The sequence below is a fragment of the Sus scrofa genome, chromosome 7, assembly GCF_000003025.6.
Source record: "Sus scrofa isolate TJ Tabasco breed Duroc chromosome 7, Sscrofa11.1, whole genome shotgun sequence".
NCBI classification, from domain to species: domain Eukaryota; kingdom Metazoa; phylum Chordata; class Mammalia; order Artiodactyla; family Suidae; genus Sus; species Sus scrofa.
In genome coordinates this window covers 78,790,385-78,811,925 of record NC_010449.5, presented here as the reverse complement: position 1 = coordinate 78,811,925, position 21,541 = coordinate 78,790,385, and the positions used below count along the sequence as shown (strand labels likewise).

The 21,541-nt window shown below is 36.7% G+C and overlaps 2 protein-coding genes and 1 pseudogene across 2 annotated transcripts; 1 reads left to right on the top strand and 2 right to left on the bottom strand.

The window, feature by feature from the left end:
- Positions 432-1,511, top strand: LOC100523622 (olfactory receptor 11H6-like). Its single transcript, XM_003128785.2, has one exon. It carries the CDS (start codon positions 523-525, stop codon positions 1,489-1,491), a length of 969 nt encoding a protein of 322 aa, XP_003128833.1. The 5' UTR covers positions 432-522; the 3' UTR covers positions 1,492-1,511.
- LOC100524156 (olfactory receptor 11H12-like) lies at positions 10,300-11,287 on the bottom strand. The gene has a single exon (XM_003128787.2). It carries the CDS (start codon positions 11,269-11,271, stop codon positions 10,300-10,302), a length of 972 nt encoding a protein of 323 aa, XP_003128835.1. The 5' UTR covers positions 11,272-11,287.
- Positions 20,132-21,301, bottom strand: LOC110261717 (annotated as a pseudogene).

The following is a 21,541-nucleotide window of genomic DNA, read 5'->3' as shown; positions in this document are numbered from 1 at the left end:
CAGGACACCTCTCATGAAGATATGTTACCGACAATGTGGTAAGGAACACTTTTGTACTGACCTAATCCAACTTTATATTTAAATTTTGATTTTTCTTAGAATTTTTCAAAATTCTAATTCTAAACAAAATTTTCTTTGCAATAAGGATAAATTAGATGTATATATCTCAGTGTGTATTATGAAACTATACATCAAGGAAGAATTTAAATGCAAACAGAAGAAACAATTTGGACTCTATTTTATATGATGTCAGTGAAATAAATACTCTGAAAAATGGGAACTGTTACAATGGGGGCTGTGGGAGCATAAACATGTTCAAATGGGTTCTTAGAACTCTGATCACACTGGGCTAAGCCTAATCCTTGGAAGATGAGTTATTGATTTCAAAACTATATGGAGCCCTTTCACAAACATGAATTAAAGGAGTGTATAAGAATCAGAGGAAATAAAAATAACTTTTCAAGAAGGAGGAAATGTCAAATATAATGGTCCCATTGCTCATTCCCTTCATAGATCAGAAGAATGAGTATCTCAGAAGCCAATAATATCTCTGGGTCTGTGAGTGAGTTCATTCTCCTGGGCTTCCCCTGCCGCAGAGACATCCAGATCCTCCTCTTTGTCATGTTCTCCCTCATCTACCTTCTGACCCTCCTGGGGAACACATCCATTATCTGTGCCGTGTGGTCAAGCCGGAAACTCCACACACCCATGTACACCCTCCTGGCTAACTTCTCCTTCCTAGAAATCTGCTATGTCAGTTCTGACGTGCCCAAAATGTTGGCCAACATCATCTCCCAGACCAAGAGCATCTCCTATGCTGGCTGTCTGCTCCAGTTCTACTTCTTCTTCTCCATGTGTGCTGCTGAGGGTTACTTTCTGTCTGTGATGTCTTTTGATAGGTTCCTTGCCATCTGTCGACCTCTGCATTACCCCACTATCATGACTCATCATCTCTGTGCCCGATTAGTGGTTTTCTGCTGGGCTGGTGGCTTTCTATCTATACTGATGCCTGCAGTTCTCATGTCCCAGGTGCCCTTCTGTGGCCCTAACATCATTGACCATTTTTTCTGTGACCTGGGACCATTGCTGGCACTGTCCTGTGCCCCAGTTCCCAAAACTACTCTAACTTGTGCTACTGTAAGCTCTCTTATCATCTTTGTCACCTTTCTCTACATTCTTGGGTCCTACACCTTGGTTTTGCGAGCTGTACTTCGGGTTCCAGCTGGCTCAGGCAGGAACAAAGCTTTTTCTACATGTGCCTCCCATTTCTTGGTGGTTTCACTGTTCTATGGCTCAGTCATGGTAATGTACGTGAGTCCAGGCTCCAGGACCCATCCTGGGACACAGAAATTTGTAACCTTATTTTACTGCATGGCAACCCCATTCTTTAATCCTCTGATCTACAGCCTTAGGAACAAAGATATGAAAGATGCACTAAAGAAAGTCCTGGGTGCATCATCAAAAGAAATTCTTAAAAATACAGAGAAATGACATAAAAATTTATATCATTATAACTGTATTCTCTCAGGAATACAGAATTTCTCTCATTAAAAAAAAAAAAAAAAAAGGAGAGTTCCCATTGTGGCGCAGTGGTTAATGAATCCTACTAGGAACCATGGGGTTGCGAGTTCGATCCCTGGCCTTGCTCACTGAGTTAAGGATCCGGTGTTGCCATGAGCTGTGGTATAGGTCGAAGATGTGGCTCGGATGCTGCATTGCTGTGGCTCTGGCCTGGGCCAGCGGCTACAGCTCCGATTAGACCCCTAGCCTGGGAACCTCCATATGCCGTGAGAATGGCCCAAGAAATGGCAAAAAGACAAAAAATTAAAATTAAAAAAAATTTTAAAAGCTATTTTCTGAATATGTCTGAGTGTTTGATTCCTTTCTTACTCTCATAAAAGTATGATTCACTGCATACACACACACACAAACACACACACACACAAACCCCTCATCCTATCTCATAAGCAAATACCCTAAAGGTACATTGTAGGAAAGTTCTGTAGACTTTTTATTCATCAATGTATCATTTCTCTGTTCTGGAGACTTTCTGAAGTACTAAAACTAATGTTAAATTAATGGTTTTTATCCTAATACTGTTTTATGTGTTTCAAATTTATCAACTATTTTTCCTTTCCAATATAGGTGTTTCTCTAATGAGATTTAGCACCTATTCACTATACTCACAAAAATTCAACTGCTTTATCTATAAGATCAAAGACCCAGTAACTGTAACTAAAACTGTAATGTCTTTTTTTAACTCAATGAATTTTATTACATTTATAGCTGTACAATGATCATCACAACCCAAAGTAATGTGTTTTCCTTTGTGTTTCCTTACTACCAAGCTGGTAAGGTGTCCATGGTGCACGGCAGATGAAAATGGGAAATGATATGGCTTCTTCTTAAGGAAAATTCTCAGTCTAACTTTGAAGAGGATACAGAGAAAGACATGCACACATTCACATTTGCCAAACCATTAAGTATTCCTTACTCAAACCTTGGTTTCTGTACCTTCCAATTTTTAGTAGAGATTTATGGTTCCAGAAAATAGACATGAGAAACCAGAAAATAGGTTCTGCCAACACACCTTAAGCTACCTAAAGGTAGTTAGCACTTAATATAAACTATTTACTTGAGCTGATCATCTGCCTGTACTCTAAAATGTTCACATTTTAATTTTTTAATTAAAAAATTTCATTGAGGTAACACTAGTTTATAACATTATGTAAGTTTTATATGTTCAATATTATATATCTTATTTTAAACTATAGCACAAAATTTCCTTTTCTGGGGAAAGGATTGGTTTGTGAAGTTGTCTCCTATATATCGAAGAAAAAACTAATGATTTGACTGACAATATCCAATCCAGACCAGACCTCAACTCAAGTTTCTCTATAAATAAACACCTTAAAGCTCTCTTCTAAGCTATTTTGGCTTTGGGGGATATTTTCTGTAATAGAATATGCTAAGTAATGAAGTTTCTAGACCATTGTGAAACCAGAGGAAAATTCTGACCTACCCATCCAGAAGGGTTAGTTTCCCCTTCTTCTCCACAGATCACTGAGACTGCACCTATTTAAAGTAAATGTACAATGATATAATATTAATAGGATTCTTCCTTGCATACAACAGAAGCTGACTCTGGTTGATTAAACATGGCAATGCTGATGATTTACTGATGAGATACCAGGAATGTCACAGATCTGAGTTGAGGCTCAGATTCAAAGATCAATGTGCAAACCACCCTGTGGAATTTGTTTGATGAAAAATCACAATCATTACAGCCATGCCCACTGTCATGAGCCACCAGATGTCACTGCCAATTCTATGCCAGGAATGTGTCTTCCCTGCAATCACTGTGCTACCTGCTTCTTTGTTATTTTCTTGCCAATATTTAAACATTGCTATCCCCTTGCCAACCCACTTCTGCTTCTTGCACCACTGTCCTGAATCAAAGTCTGGAATAGCTGTATCTCTTTGGTAGAATTGGTAGAGTATATCCCTATGCTGTAGCTGCAGTAAAGGCTGGAAGAGCTAATACCTAGCAATAAAAACTCCAGTTATACAAAGATAAGCTCCAAGCCTCTACTGAGATACTGGGCAGCAAAAATAAAAGAAAAACACCAACTATAACAACACATGCATTTTGACTCCCCTGTAATATGCCTGGGTTATGTTCCCTCTGGAAGTTCCATGGGGTAGGACTCAACTAAATGATCCACCTATGTGACAGCAGTGAAGAAGTGGGATGAGAAAAGGGAAACGAACTTTCCTTGGGTAGTTGAAGGCTTGTCTATCTCGTGATGAGTGTTGTTAGAACATAGTATGATGCTTACAAGTTATTACTACCCTATGTGAAGTTCTGAGAGACAGAAGTTCAGCTAAAGGGAAGGAAATTGTCCATTATCTGGGAAAGTCTTCATTAGCTGCAGTGAAATCTAATGCTGCCCACTCCCCTTTCTTAGAACTGGTGAGGAGGAAGATTCTCTACTTACTCTTTCACTTGAGCCAAATTTTTTAGGTTTGGTGTCAATGGACCACAAATAACTAAATAACCAAGATCCCCATTTACATCTAGGTTTGTATAGTGCCTAAGAAAGATATTCATATATAAAATTATTTAAATAAAATATTTTTTGTTTTGGCCTAAATGTTATATACATAGAATTTTGGATAACCAGGGCTTGGTTAGCTACACTGGGATGAATTATATTCTATTTTCCCTATATTTTTAAAAATTTACAAGTAACATGTTTTTATGGTGAACAATTTTCATTGTAAAAAACAGAACAGTACAAAATAATGAAGATCCTCATATTGCCATACCTCTACACACCTACTTGTCTCTACAGAAATATGTTCAGTTTGGTGGGTATACTTCTAGAACTTTTTCTGGGCTTTTATATATAAAAATATAAATTATGGGTTTTGCATGAGTATATAAATCAGATTATACTTAAGTGCTGTTCTACAACTGACTGACTCTTCTACCCATGCCCTAGTCTCCCCTAAAAAGCAGTGTCTGGCAATAAAAACTCCAGTTATACAAAGATAAGCTCCAAGCCTCTACTGAGATACTGGGCAGAAAAAAAATAAAAGAAATCTAGCTTCTTCAGGGACTTCTGTCAGTCTAGAAAAAATTAGGACAATGAAGCTGAAAACACAATTCTTCAGGAAAGACCCTTTCCCAGGAGGCAGTGCATATATGTGTGACTCAATGTACGCAGTGGGTTCTTTTGCCACCAAAATCAGGGTTTAAGTTAGGAAAATCGGTGAAATAAAAGGATTTTGTTGTTCCTTCTAAGCAAAGAAACTTTATTCTGAAAACTAAAGACAACCGACTTATATGTTGAACCTCAACATTTCTTGAAGCCTATCTTTAGTCCTCAGAATTCTCTATATATACTTGTTCCACCCAATACAATAGCCGCGACCCACATGTGGCTATGACCACTTGAAAGGTGACTAGTGCTAATTGAGAAGGGTAATAAGTGTCAATTTATATACCAACTTTGAAGACTTAGTGTAATAAAAGAATGTAAATATTTCATTAATAATGTTTATGTTGATATATGTTGAAATAACATTATTTTAGACAAATTGAGTCAAACAAAATATATTATTAAAATTAATTTCACCTATTTCCTTTTATCTTTGTTTATGTGGCTATTAGAATATTTGAAATTATATACATGGTTCATATTTGTGTCTCACATTATATCTCTATTAGCACTGATTTAGAAGGATCTCAAAGAATCTAATCACCTTGAATATCATTAATATGTTATTAATCCCCAAGCTTTTGTCTCCACTTCCAATCTCATCTCATACCTCTAGACTTCCATATACATATGCCTTCTTATAATCTCCACTTGGATGTTTGTCAATTTTTAAGTGTATATTCCTATCTTTTATTTCAGTGGACCTACTTCAAGCCATTTTCCTGAGATAGGATAAGAAATTCTGGCTAATGTATATAATTCACATCTAGGTTAGTCCTATTCTGTTATGAGACAATAAAGCAGATTTCGCTGGTACATTTATATACCCACGTAATATACATACATACATAAATCTTCACATTTTAATTCCTTCCAGGTTTTCACATGGAAACAACCACCTTCACTGAAAACTTGGGTACTGCTAATCAAATCCAACTTTTGTGCATGAGATGCACTTAAATATGATATATAATGTAAAAATCATGAGAGAGATTTTCATCTTTTAACAAATAAGACAGTGGACAGAAATTGTTAGCTATTTTTGAGATAAGCTATCAAGCCTGTCATTTCTACCTTCTTCTTAATACCAACAAATACTATTTTTGTTCCAAGGATCCACTTCCCCAGAATTCTCAAAGTATACCACTCACTGGTCCTCCCTCAAGGTGATGTCTTTACTCTTATCTGTGACTGTAAAAGAATCAGGAATGAGAAAATTCTAGCAACCCCCACAGACACTAAACTCTGAGGATGCTCAATTCTTTACATAAAATGGCACAGTATTTGCATATAACCTAAGCACATCCTCCCATGAGTTTAAATCATCTCTAGGTAATTTATAATACCATATAATGTAAATGCTATGTGTTGTAAACACAATGTATATGCTATACAAATAGTGCCTGCACATAGCAAATTCAAGTTTTGCTTTTTGAAACCTTCCGGATTTTTCCTGAATATTTTTGATCCCCAGTTGGTGGAATCCACTCATGCAGAACCTGTGAATACAGAGGGCCAAATGTATTTATATATTCCTTGGGGTAAGATGTTTAAATTAGAGACAACTTTTAGAAAGCAGTCACAGAAAACTAGGTCTCAAACAGCTTTTTCTCTTTAGTCTTTTCTCTTCCAAATTCTTTTCCTCACCATTGAACTCACAGGTGGCCTTTTAGAGTCAAATGCTTTTTATACAATACTATTCTGATCCCTAGAAGAGCTTGTTATAATTCCAATTTAGCTATAGCAACTATTTACAAAAACATTTTTATAAACAACAAAAATTAATTTCAAGTGGTTAGTCAAGTTATCATCCTATTTGTCTTTCGTTAGGTTTATAAATGTGAACATTTCTTGAAAGTTTGTATGCTTTTCTTCTTCAGCTTTTTCATACTTGTCAAAGGTCAGTGTTAGCAGCTGTGCAAGTTTCATTACATCTAAGGTGACTGCAGAAAACTCTCCAGATCTTTCTGTGGCAGAGACTACTATTGCGCACCCAAAATGCATCCCCCTTTTCCCCAGTAAAAGAATCCTGACTTTGTTCACAATAGCAATGCATTGTTTCTTCTGCCTCCCTTGCATCTAGATTGGCTATGTGATATAGGTCTGGCCAATGAGACAAAAACCGGGTTTCTGGGAAGGTTTTTGGCTTTCCCAAAGCAGGAATTTCTGCTTCATGCTCCTCAAGCCTGGAACAGGGAAACATCTGGATGTTTAGAACCTTCTTGCAACCATGGTAACAAATATGAGGACAAGGATGTAAAGGATAAATGTCACAAATCCAGCCCAGAGCAGTGGCTATGGATAGTCTGCTTTCAGATTTATTATTACATGAGGAAAACATTAAGCCCCTAACTACATAATGATATATCCATATCTATAGTTTTAGAATTTATTTTTTAGAGCAGTTGTTTGAGGGTCACTGCAATTTCCCATGAGTCCCCTTACTATACATGCGTAGCCTCTCCCAAGATCAACAGAGTGGTGCATTTGCTACAACTGAACTTACACTGACACATTGAGTTGTACATTCTACCGGTTTGAACACATATATATAGTGGTAGGTATCCAAAAAAAATAATAAGGAAGGAAGGAAAGAAGGAAGGGAGGGAGGAAGGAATTTGGGAATTGTCCCCAAAGTCTGTGTAAGTAGAGAGGAAATAAGTGTGAGGGCTGATGGAAAGGAGGTTTAAGAAAATGGTTCTGATGATGGAGGATAATGTGAGAAAAAGAATCTATATATATGTGTGACTGGGTCACTCTGCTGTACGTAGAAATTGACAGAACACTGTAAACAAGCTATAATGGAAAAACTAAAAATCATTTTAAAAAAGAAAAGCCTTCTGGAATTTGACATGGAGATTTCAGAGAGAGAGAGCTTATTTGTCAAATTATTATGCCTTCCCAGGTAAGGAATGCTAGGACGGGGACAAAAATGATGAGAAATGTTGAGTAAGGATGACAAAGGACTACAGAGAAGATGCCACAGAATTGGATATAAGAAGGTGAGGAATTATAAATGTAAGGTTGTAAGGTTCAAGTTACAGATAAGTGGAGCATTAACAGATAAGGATGGTGAGAGCTAATTTAAAAGATTAAAAATTTAGGATTAGACATTTAAATTTGAAATGCATCTTCATGTAAAAATATCCAGCAGGAGTTTGCAGATGTTTGACTAGGTTTGAAAGTAAAGTTAGTGCTGAAGTTTTCCTAGAACAAAGTTTTAGCCTAAGATTTCTTCGTGAAGTTCAATATTATAAATTAAATTACTATTCTAGAAAACAAGAAATTAGAGAATAGAAATTATCTCTGAGTGACACCGAGAAATGTACAGAGAACTACAAGAAAATAAGTGCAATTTAGGCCTGGGTGGTAGTGATCCAACAAAGTCTGTAGCTCCTTGGCTTACATAGATTAGTAACTAAACTTCAGATGGCAGCATATAGAAGATGTGGACCTACCTCCTAAAGTGACAGCATTGGCCAAAAGTGAACAGTCGATCAAGACAACATGATTTTACTGAGGACCATTGTTGGTGCCTAAAACAACACTTGGAAATATGGAATATACAAAAGTAATGCTTTTAAATTGTCTCTGATGTTGAGGATTTTGTTTAAAAACCTGGTTATCTGAAGGATTGTTGTTTAACTACATGTTTGCAATACATTCAACATTTGCTATGCTCTAAGAAAGAACTGGGTTTGATGAAGGCATAATTTGAGGATGGTGAAATACATCAAGCAGTATGTAATGAAAACCAAAAGAGAAACTAGAAACTCAATTACAAAGAAATGTTCAAAACTCTTATTAAGTTGGATTTCAAAATAGAGTATATCTAAAGTACAGACATATCTGGAGCAGGAGTAATAACTTCTTAAGACTTAAAGCACTGGGTCTAATGAATTTTTAAAAATCATCTTCCTGATATAGGAAAATAAAATAAAATGAAGGGATAAAGACCTAAATGTAAGACCAGCTACTATAAACTCCCTAGAGGAGGACACAAGCAGAACACTCTTTGTCAAAAATCACAGCAATATTTTTTGAATCCATTTCCTAGAGAAAGAGAAATAAAAGCAAATTTTCATAAATGAGGCCTAATAAAACTTAAAATCCTTTATACTTCAAAAGAAACCATAAACTAAACAAAAACCTATAGAATGGGAGAAAATATTTGCAAACAATACAACTGATGAGGGATTGATTTCCAAAATATACAAACAGCTCATATAGCTCAATATCAAAAAATCAAACAACCCAATCAAAATATAGGCAGAAGGTCTAAATAGACACGTCTCCAAAGAAGACATACAGATGTCCAATAGGCACTTGAAAAGATGCTCAACATCTCTGATTATTAGAGAAATGCAAATCTAAACCACAACAAGGTATCACCTCACATGGGTAAGAATAGCCATCATCAAAAAGCCTACAAATAATATCACATCCTTTTTATCCATTCATCTGTTGATGGACATTTTTATGTATATATTGTATATACATACAATAGACTACTACTCAGAGAGGGTTTGGAGAAAGGGAACCCTCCTACATTGTTGGTAGGAATGCAAATTGCTGCAGCCAGTATGGAGAACAGTATAGAGATTCCTTTAGAAACTAAAAATAGGGAATTCCCACTGTGGCGCTGTGGATTAATGATCCAGCTCGTCTCCATGCTATTGCCAGTTCAATATCTGCCTAGAGCAGTGGGTTAAGGATCCAGTGTTGCCGCAGCTGTGGTAGAGGCTGCAGCTCAGATTCAATTCCTGGGCCAGGAACTTCCATAAGCCTCGGATATGGCCAAAAAAGAAAAAAAAAAAACCTAAAAACGAAAAATAGAGTTACCATATGATTCAGCAATTCCACTCCTGGAATCCAAAAAAAGAGAAAAACTCTAATTTTAATAGGTACAGGTACCTCCATGTTCATAGAGCACTATTTACAGTAGCCAAGACATGGAATCAAACGAAATGTCCATCAACAGATGAATGGATAAAAATATGCGATATATATACATACAATAGACTACCACTCAGCTATAAAAAAAGAATGAAATGATGACACTTGCAACATGGATGGACTTGGAGATTATCATACTAAGTGAAGTTAGAGAAAGACAAATATCATATGATTTCACTTATATGCGGAATCTAAAAAAAATTATACAAATGAACTTATGTACAAAACAGAAATAGACTCACAGACATAGAAAACAAACATATGGTTACCAAAGGGGAAAGGGAAGAGGGACAAATTAGGAGTTTGGGATTAAAAGACACACACTACTATATATAAAATAAACAGTACGGTCCCTCTGTATGGCACATGGAACTATACTCAATATCTTGTAATAACATATTGGGAAAGAATATTAAAATAATATATATATTTCTGAATTACATATATATATATATATATGAATCACTTTGCTATATATCTGAAACTAACACAACATTCTAAATCTATTATTTCAATTAAAAAAACACTAGAAATAAAAGTAACTGAAACATTAAAGGGAAAAAACATGATCTCATTCCCTGTGATCTTGCATCCTCCTAAATATTAATGATGCCTTATATTAAATGTGACTTTTGAAGCCTTTAAAGATTTCCCAAAATAATACATTCAAAATTTTCTTTAGTGCTTCCTCCACATCTTTGTTCCGGAAGTTGTAGATCAGGGGATTAAAGAATGGTGTTGCCAAAGCATAGAACAAGGTCACAAACTTCTGCATCCCAGGATAGTCCCCAGAACCTGGGCTAACATACATCATCATGATTGAGCCGTAGAACAGAGACACCACAGCAAGGTGGGAGGCACAAGTAGAGAAAGCCTTATGCCTTCCTGAGCCTGAGGGCATCTGTAGCACCACACTTAGGATGGAGTAGTAAGTGCCAAGAATGTATAGGAAGGTGAGAAAGATGATGAGAGAGCTCATGATACCACAGATATGGGTAGTTCCAGATACTGGAGCACAGGACAATGCCAGCAAAGGTCCTAGATCACACAGGAAATGATCAATGGTATTTGGACCACAGAAAGGCACCTGAGATATTAGAATCAAAGGGGTCAGTAACCAGAGAAAGCCACCGGCCCAGCAGAAGACCACTAACCAAGCACACAGGCTATGGGTCATTATGATGGGATAATGCAAAGGTCTACATATGGCAAGAAATCGATCAAAAGACATCACTGACAGAAATAAGCATTCAGCAGCACCCATGGAGAAGAAGAAGTAGAATTGGAGGAGGCAGCCAGCATAGGAGATGCTCTTGGTCTGGGAAAGGACGTTAGCTAACATTTGGGGCACATCGGAACTGACATAGCAGATTTCCAGGAAGGAGAAGTTGGCCAGGAAGATGTACATGGGTGTGTGGAGTTTCCAGCTTGACCACACAGCACAGATGACAGATGTGTTCCCCATGATGATCAGGAGGTAGATGACGGAGAAGAGTACAAAGAGGAAGATCTGGATGTCTCTGCGACAGGGAAAGCCCAGAAGAATGAACTCACTCACAGACCCAGAGATATTAGACTCCAAGGTCCTCATCAGTCTGACCTGTGGAAGTGACCGACAGAACCAATGGAATATTTACACTGTTTTTCTTCTTCCTGGCAAAGGGAGATATGTTGATTTTCCACAATTTAGATTTGTGACATTACCATCTTCCCTTTGGAAAAGTGAGCTGGTCTTCCCTCTGTGTCTCCTTGCCTTCCTCATTTATTCGATAAACATTTATTTTGCACATATTATTGCCAGGCACTATTCTAGGAGATAGAGAAAGGCAGCGAATAAAAAAGCAGAGCCCCTGCACTTTTGGAGTTTAAATCAAATATCTTTTGTTGAAAGCAACCTCAAACAATACATCACAGACTAGGATCTCTATATAGAGAGAGTTTAAATTGGATTGGAAGAGAGCTAAAGGGATTTACCTTGGAGCCTCACTTGCACAGCAAGGAAGCTGGTTTTGCTTAGATTGTGTTTATATTTTGGAAGCTTTATGGAGAGCCAATATAGAATATGGACTGGATTTTAGCATTCCTCAACATATATTGTAGTGCTGCCACTCACATAGTAACAACGTGATAGGACAAATCAAACAGTAATTTTTGTTGTCATGTGAGCCATGACAATTATATTCAGTTGGAAAAAAAATAAGGAAAGGCTTCTGAGAGGGATGTGAACTTTGGCAAAAGACAGAATGTTCCGAGGGCAATGATGGAGGCAGAACATTATTAGCATGTAATAATAATGTGAAAAGATTTGAATGCAAGAAATTATGTTTAAAGTCCAAAAGAATGAAGTCTAGAATACTTGTAAAGAAATAGTAAGATATAAGGTACAGAGATGGGACCACATGGAGGAGGACTCACTGTCAGTGACTAGTTCGGGCTTAACTTGCTGTCAGTGGAAAACTTGAGCTGCTCTAACAGAAGAGTAAATGATCAAAGGTTTATGGAAGCTGCATTTGCAAGACAATTTTCTAGACAATTTCAAGGTAATTAATGAAATTAGCAGGAACCTATTAGAAAGCTACTTCAACAAACCAAGGGAAAGGTGTGAAAAGCCTGTCATAGGGTAATGTATAAGCAAAAACACACCAGGGATGGATTCAAGAGATGGGTAATGGGAGAAACCTAATCTCCTGGTCTTTAAAATCATCAGAGGTCTCCTTTTTGAACTTGGTGTCTGTTAGACTGCAGAGGTCTGTTTCATTGTTTGCTCCTTCAGATGAATGTGAGAAAAAGAATGTGTGTGTGTGTATATATATACACTTTGCTATACAGCAGAAATTGACAGACATTGTAAATCAACTATAACAAAAAAGCAAAGAAAACCTTTAAAAAATAAAATAAAATCAGCTGAGGCAATTAAATGCTGCTCAAGGAGCACAGAAGGAAGACACAGAAAAGAGAGCTCTTGCTTTCCATTTGCCACAGTGAAACTCTTTAGCTCTCTTCTGATTGTCCTCTCATCTGGGATGCCTCACAGGAAACAGCCACTCTCAGCACAACCATCGCATTCTGAAGGTCTTTCTGTTCCCACAGGTCAACATTGCCTTTGGGTATCTCTCAAATCCATTTGATTCCCCAGTCTTGAATATGCATTTTATATTTCATTAAATAAATTAGCTTCTACTTTCAAAGTTTTCTTCTCTCACGAGCCACACAAAATGGGTGTTGACTTGTTATGTTGTCCTCTGTGTGAAAGTGAACAGATAACAGAAAATAATCATCTAAATTAGTGCCCAAGTCTTCAAGAAAAAAAATTCCCATTTTCCTGTCTGCCAAGCATACAATTCTTTTGAATATGACCTGCAAAAGACAAAATGATGTGACAAAAAAAAAATTCCTTAATCCCATGTCTAACAAGGTTTTTCTAGTAGGAACAGTGTTGCAAAGGAAAATAATCAAGAAATTTTATACTCCTTTTTCATATCAATATATAAAGTAAAACAGACATAGAGATTGTGCCCATACACACTTATCTTAACCCCAGGAATTTAAGGTGTCAGCTCCTTGATGAAACACCTTTCAGCTCCTTTCTTCACAAAAATCCCTCTCGTGTTTTACTCAGAGAATAGAACATGACACAAATCTCTCCCTTCCTCATTACTTATACCTTCCAGACTCCAAAGCCCTTCTCTGGAGACCTCAACTCCAGGGGTGATGGTAGCAATTAACATGCATCATACAGTGTTGAGTACATGTCTTCAGTGATAATCATACTGAAGAAGAAAACTACATGTGTGCAACACTAATATGTATACTCACACACAAATACATGTACATACACATACGTATTCCAGTTAACACAGTATTGGTTCCTCCAGAGTTGCCTATCCTAACTTTAATAAATTACTTCTTAGCTAACATAGTTTTTGACATATGTACCATTACCTTCAAAATCTGTTAGACCCAGACTCCCATTCCTGCTGTCCAAATGGCAGCTTTAATTTCAAACACTAAATTGAAAATAAACTTATTCCACAGAGCTGTTTCTTTTATTTACAAACTCCTTATTTCTACATATAAATCAAACAAGATAGATGTTGGTCAACAAAGAAGTTAAGACACTAATTCTATGACAGAGACAAATCTGTTTCCTCTCTTTCAAGTCAAAGCTACATTTTTTCTAAGTCTTCCTTGCAGTTAGGTGTGTTCATGTGACTCAGTTCTAGCCTAGTCAGTAGAATGTACTTAAAACTGATGTGCAACACTTCAGGCCCTACCCATGCATGGTCCTTGATATGACCCAGGAAGCTGAGCTTTGAAGATGATAAAGCCAAAGACGGGGAAAAAAAAACCTAAGTCCCAGAATCATCACTTGTAGAAAAATCACCTGTTGATCAGGAATACTCATTTGGAATTTAAATGAGTATTAAAGAAACACAGTTCATGTTTTATCTACTAAAAAAGAAGATTGTTTGGAGAAAATTGTGACCAATTAAATCAAATAATTTATTTACTTATTTTGTTGCCACATGCAGGGCATGTGGAAGTTCCTGGGTCAGGGATCAAACCCATGCTAGAGCAGCGATTTGAGCCACTGCCATGACAATAGATCCTTAGCCCACTGTGCCACAAGGGAACGAACTCCCAACTAATTACATTTTGATAAATATATAAAGAAAAACATCTGTGGTTGTCTATATCATAATGTATATCTTTATGGGGGTAATTCCCTTTGATTTTCTAATTCTAAAGTAACAGGGAAAAATTAAGGAAACAATTTGAATGAAGGACAATGATGAGAAATAAAAATTTGGAGTCACAGAGTAAATGCATTTTAAATTTTGGTCAATGTGGTCACATTTCCCTCCAGAAAGTTTCCAGAATTTTCTTTATTACTATTACTTTCCTCTCTATTCTTAGCACCAAGGCTGTATACTGTGCTACTGGCTTAGTTATTCAAACTGGGCTTTATAAATAAATAAAGCAATACTATTTTATGCCTCCATTATGATGATATACATCAGTGTCAACTGAGAGAACATGAACATGACTTTAAGACTCTCTTTTCATCCAAGGTGACCCAATGGCTACCCTTCAAACCTATAATCTACATCCTCAAGAACACAAAGTTAATGAACACATACCAATTAAAGACCTGGAGAACTCTATTAACTACCCATGAGCCATTAGAACCAACCTAGCTCTCATGCTGTTTCAATATGCACACATGAAGGCTATGTGATGCTTTAGAACTCACTGGATCTAAACCAGGTCATTACCTTAGGACCCTCACACATCATGCAAATCATATCTGTTGGAGAATTTTTATATTCTACTTTCTAAAGATGGGCTCTATATTCTAGCACATGGCTTTTTTAACCTCTTTACACACTTGCAGTTTCCTCTGCCTCATAAGAACTCTATTACATTTAACACAGACTTTGTCATACACTCTATATGTAACATCAAAAAGCTTCCATGGAACTATGCTACAGAGGGCTCAAGGGAATATAGGAGAGTTTTTGTTGTTGTTATTTTTTCAAGATTGTCTTCAGATGCCAAAAGTGTTGTAATTGTTTTCAGATGCCAAAAGTGTTGTAGAAGCCTCAGGGATTATTCTATTGTTTGGATTCCACAGTGAATGAAAGACCCAGAATTTCTTTTTTCTTTTTTTGGCCATACCCACAGCATGCAGAAGTTCTTAGGCTAGGGATTGAACCGGTGCTGCAGCAGCAACCCAAGCCACAGCAGTGACAACACCAATCTTTTACCTGCTGAGCCACCAGGGAACTCCATTACCCAGAATTTCAATTTCAATTTAGCACTTTCTTTCTTTTCTGAACTTTTTATTTTTTTATTAATGTGTAGTTGATTTACAATGTTGTGCCAATTTCTGCTGTATAGCAAAGTGACAGGCTAGGGGTCAAATTGGAGCTGCAGCTGCAGGCCTATGCCACAGCCACAGCAACACTGAATCCATGCTGCATCTGCAACCTGTGCCACAGCTTGCAGATCCTTAACCCACTGAGAGAGGCCAGGGATTGAATCCACATCCTCATGGAGACAGTGTCAGGTTCTTAACCCACTGAGCCACTATGGGAACTCCCATTCTGTATTTATTTTTGATTAAATTATAGTTGATTTACAATGTTGTGCAAATTTCTGCTGTATAGCAAAGTGACCCAGTCCTACATATAGATACATTCCCTTTCTTATATTATCCTCCATTATGATCTGTCCAAGAGATTAGATACAGTTGTCTATGCCACACAGTAGGACCTTATTATTTATCTATTCTAAATTTAATGGTTTGCATCTACTAATCCCAAACTCTCAGTTCATCCCACTCCCTACCTCCATTCCCTTGACAACCACAAATCTGCCCTCAATGTCTATGAGTCTATTTCTGTTTTGCAGATAGGTTCATTTAAGCTATATTTTAGATTCCACATATAAGTGATATCATACAGTATTTGTCTTTGTCTTTCTGACTTATTTCACTTAGTATGATAATCTCTAGCTGTATCCATGTTGCTGTGAATGGCATTATTTTACTCTTTTTGTGGCTGAGTAGTATTGCATTGTATATATGTACCACATCTTAATCCATTCATCAGTCAATGGAAATTTAAGTTGTTTCCATGGCATGGCTATTGTGAATAGTGCTGCAGTGAACATTAAGGTTCATGTATCTTTTTGAATTATAGCTTTTGAATTATACTTATGCAATTTGGGCACTCTCAATTAGAAAAGACATATAATTTTAATTGAATACCTACCCAACATAAATATCAAGATATTAACTTTAAATTCTGACATTATTACTGTAAAAGAGATTTCCTGGCTGTATTTCCAAGGGGAATTGTGAAATGCCCAAAAGACTGAGATAATGAAATTAATTTGAGTTCATCATCTCCTTAAAGCTAATTGGACATTTAGTGAGAGAAGGAACTATATTATGGCCTTGAACAGTGCAGTACCTAGACTCAAAGATGCAAATTTTCTAAAATGCAAATCTTATCATGTCACTTTCTTGCTTTCCACCTTAAATATTTTCTTCTCACCTACAGGATCGAGTGCAAAGTCTTCAGTCTACTCCCTGAGGTGGGAAATCTGCATTGGAGGAAGAGGAGTGGCTGACTTCTTGAAACCACTCTGTGTCAATCAAAGAGCAAATCAAAGAGGTACCTTGGAGGGCAAAGCACTGTTAGAGTTGGGGAGTGGAGAAGTAGTAATGATTTGAAGAGAAATATCCCACCCTCTGCAGCTTTTATTACTGAGAAATAGCTATTACAGTAACTTCAGAGAGGGAAAGAAAATGCACACACAGACAAGACTACAGCTGCAGGGGCTGCTAGAAAAGAGTACAGCAGAAATGTTAATTGATAATAATCAAAATAAAAAACAATTGACCCTAGTAGTATGCTTTGAATTTTTGTTATTTTTGTGGTAAAATACAGATAACATAACATTTATGTTTAATAATTTTAAGTGTACAGTTCTGTGCCATTAAGCACATTCACGATGTTGAGAAATCATTGCCACCATCCATTTCCATAACTCTTTTCATCTTCCAAAATTGGAACTCTGTATTTATTAAACAATAATTCCCTATTTCTCCTTCCCCAGCCCCAGACAACTATCATCCTACTTTCTATCTCTATTAATTCGACTACTCTAGGAATCTTATAAAAGTGGAATCATATAGTATGTGAACAGCTGGTTCATCCACGTTTCAGCATGTTTCAGAACTTCCTTTCTTTATAAGGTTGAACAACATTACAGTATATGTATATATCATATTTTTTCATCCATTAATCCATTAATGAACATTTCAGTTGCTTTAATCTTTTGACTGTACTGTGCATTTTACAAACACTTTTACATGTGATTTCTCATTTGATTCACAAAAAAAAAACACCTAAAAATTGCCCTTTTTAAAAATTGGAATAACTTTTTATTTGCTGAAGTGGAGCCAAAAGACAGCCCTCATCAATTTTTATCCAACAAATCACTGTTTTCCCTTTCATAAGACAAGGAAATATGAGGGAGTGCAAAAATTCTCTTTTTGATGTGCATTTATATAGACCTCTTTCAAAACTCAAATATTTTAAAAAAAAATAGGCACTTTCTTCCTTACACAAAAATAATAGGGTTATAATTTAAAAGATCAGAACCACAAAACTCTGAGAAGAAAACATAGGCAGAACACTCTTTGACATAAATCACAGCAGTATATTTTTGGGTCTGTCTCCTAAGGCAAAAGAAATGAAAGTAAAAGTAAATAAATGAGACCTTAAAAACTACTGCAGAGCAAATGAAATCATCAACAAAAGTAAAACACAACATACTGAATGGAAGAAATACCTGCAAATGGTATGACCAATACGGGGTTAAAAATCCAAATACTTGTAAATAGTTCATACAACTCAATATCAAGAACAAACAAACAATCTAATTAAAAAATAAGCAGAATGGAGTTCCTATTGTGGCTCAGCAGGTTAAAAATCTGAGATAGCATCCGTGATGTGAGCTCGATTCCTGGCCTCGATCAATTGGTTGAGGATTTGTTGTTGCTGTGGCTATGGTATAAGCCTGCAGCTGCAGCTCCAATGTGACCCTCAGCCTGGGAACTTCCATATGCCACAGGTACAGGTGATCCTGAAAAGAAAAAAAAAATGAGCAAAAGACCTGAATAGACATTTTTTCAAAGAAGATGTACAGATGGCCAACAGGCATATGAAAAGATGCTCAATATCACTAATCATCAGAGAATTGCAAATCAAAACCATAATGAAATATCACCTCATACTTGTGAAGATATCTTCAAAAAGTCTACAAATAACAACTGATGGCAAAGATATGGAGAAAAGAGAATGTAAACTGGTACAGCCACGTTGGAAACACTATGGAAGTTCCTCAAAAAACTAAAAATAGAACTACCACACAATTCAGCAATTCCAATACTTGGTACGTATCTGATGAAAATGAAAAATGTTAATTAGAAAAGATAAATGCACCTGAATGTTCACAGCAGTCAATATATGGAATGTTCAATAGCCAAGATATGGAGGCAATCTACATGCCCATCAACAGATGAGTGGATGAAGAAGTGATATATATATAATGGAATATTACTCAGCCATTAAAAAGAATGAAATTCTGAAGTTCCTTTGTGGCACAGTAAGTTAAGGAGCAAGCAGTGTTGCTGCTGTGGCTCTGGTCGCTGCTGTGCCACAGGTTCAATCTCTTATGCCATAGGCACTGCCAAAAAAAAAAGAAGAACAAAATTCTGCCATTTGCAACAGAATGGATGGACCTAGAGGGTATTATCCTTATTGAAATAAGTCAAACAGAGAAAGGCAAATTCTGTTTGTTTATTTTTTATGGCCACACCAGCAGCATATGGAAGTTTCCTGGCCAGGACTGAATCTGAGCTGCAGCTGTGACCTGCACCACAGCTATGGCAACACCAGATCCTTTAACCCACTGTGCCAGGTCAGGGATTGAACCCACACCTCTGCAGGGTCCTGAGCCACTGCAGTCAGATTTTTAATCCACCACACCATAGTGGTAACAGCCTGTTTATTTTATTTCTTAGATTCCACATATAAGTGATAACAAAACAGAAACAGACTCACAGAGACAGAATAAACTAGTGGTTACCAGTGAGGAGAGAGAAGGAAGAAGAGAGAACAAGATAGAGGTAGAGGATTAAGAGGTACAAATTACCTCTATGTATAAAATGAATAGCCCATAAGGACATATTGCACAGCATAGGGAAATATAGACATTATTTCATAACAACTTTAAATGGAGGATTATTATCTATAAAAATATTGAATCATTATGATGTACACCTAAAACTAACATAAAGCTGTAAATCAATTGTACTTCAATAGTAAAAAAAATAAAATATTTTTAAAGTCTAAGGAAAAAACTGCTCAAACTGATACTTGGGAACAAATAACTAATGTTAATAAATTTTGGTATAATTTTATTGATAATTTATTATATAATATTATAATATTGAGTGCCAGGTACTATTTCAAATGCTTCCACATATTAACTCAATTCAAAAAACTCTATGATAAAGATATGATTTAACTGGGTCTTCTCCATTTAAAATTAAGAAAACAGATAAATAACAATTTGAGTAACTAGTCAGTAAGTAACAGAAACAAGCTTGAAAATAACAATTTGAGTAACTAGTCACTCAGTAAGTAACAAACAAGCTTGAAAATAACAATTTGAGTAACTAGTCACTCCAGAAACAAGCTTTGAATTTAAGAAATTCTCCTCTGGAAATATTTATTTTAGATCAAGTATCTTTTATTACTTTTAAGTATAATTTTTCTTGATTCTTTACAATAGTCCTCCTTTAGCTCACCAAAGTGTCTCCCATTCAGGAACTAGGAGTTCCCACTGGGGCACAACAGGATCAGTGGTGCCTCTAGAGTGCTGGGATGTAGGTTTGATGCCCCACTGGCACTAAGGATCGGGTTGCCACAGCTGCGGCTTGAATCTGATCCCTGGCCCAGGACTCCATATGCTGCAGGGCAGCCAAAAATAAAAAAAAAAAAGAAGGAAAAAACAAACAAATGAAAACATTCAGGAATTACATTTATATTCTACACATAACTTTCCTCAGGGCAACCTTCATCTCTTTATTCCTAAGGCTGTAGATCAGAGGATTTAAAAGTGGAGTTGCAATTGAGTACAACATGGTCAAGAACTTCTGCATCCCAGGATGACTGGTTGCCCCCAGGGTTAAATATATCACTGTGACTGAACCGTAAAATAGAAACACCACTATCAGGTGGGAGGCACATGTAGAGAAGGCTTTTTTCCTGCCTGAACCTTTGGGAACCTGGACCACAGCTCAAAGCACCATAGTGTACGACACAAGGATATAGAACAAAGTGATGAATATTATCACAGCACTGAAAGTGCTACAAGTCAGAGCTGTCTTGGGGACAGGGACACCTGATATGGCCAGCATTGCCCCAAGATCACAGAGATAGTGATCAATGATATTTGGACCACAAAATGGAACTTGGGAGATAAGGGCAGCAGGTGTAACTAACCAGAGGAATCCACCCACCCAGTAAGCACACACAAGGGTTCCGTGGACTTTCCTGGTCATGATGGTGGGATAGTGCAATGGACAGCAGATGGCAACATACCTGTCAAATGCCCTCAGGGCCAGGAAGAAAAGTTCTGTGGCACCAAAGAGAGGAAGATGTAGAACTGCAAGATGCAGCCATTATAGGAGATGGCCTTGGTCTTGGATAGGAAGTTGAATAACATGTTGGGCACATTGGAACTGATGTAGCAGATCTCCAGGAAAGAGAGGTTGGCCAATAAGGTATACATGGGGGTGTGGAGTTTCTGGTCCCACCACACAGCACAGATAATAGCACTGTTGCCCAACAACGCCAAGATGTAGATGGTGGAGAATAAAACAAAAAGAATTTCCACTTCTTGACTACACAGGAAACCCAGGAGGATGAATTCATGAATGGTAGTAGCAGTGACATTCTTGTTCTGCAAAACATGCATTTCTCCCTAACATCTGATATGCACAGACATAATCAGAAGTACATATTAAGTGTCCTATTTTATTCAGGTTTCCATACCTCAATTTCTCATTGGAAGTAAGTAGTATTATAGGTGGAGAATAAAATGGAATATTAATATTTAGTCACTACAAATATTTTTCTTAAAATAGCACTGATGGAAGACAAACAGAAAAGCATCATTGATAATATTACTTTAATATTACTCCATTATTTCTTCTAGAGCTTTTTCTTCCAATTTTTGCCTATAAGAAAAAGAGATAGAAATGGAGCATTATACACTTC

Coding starts and splice junctions, on each gene's coding strand:
- LOC100523622 (XM_003128785.2), top strand. CDS start 523: ATGAGTATCTCAGAAGCCAATAATATCTCTGGGTCTGTGAGTGAGTTC.
- LOC100524156 (XM_003128787.2), bottom strand. CDS start 11,271: ATGAGGACCTTGGAGTCTAATATCTCTGGGTCTGTGAGTGAGTTCATT.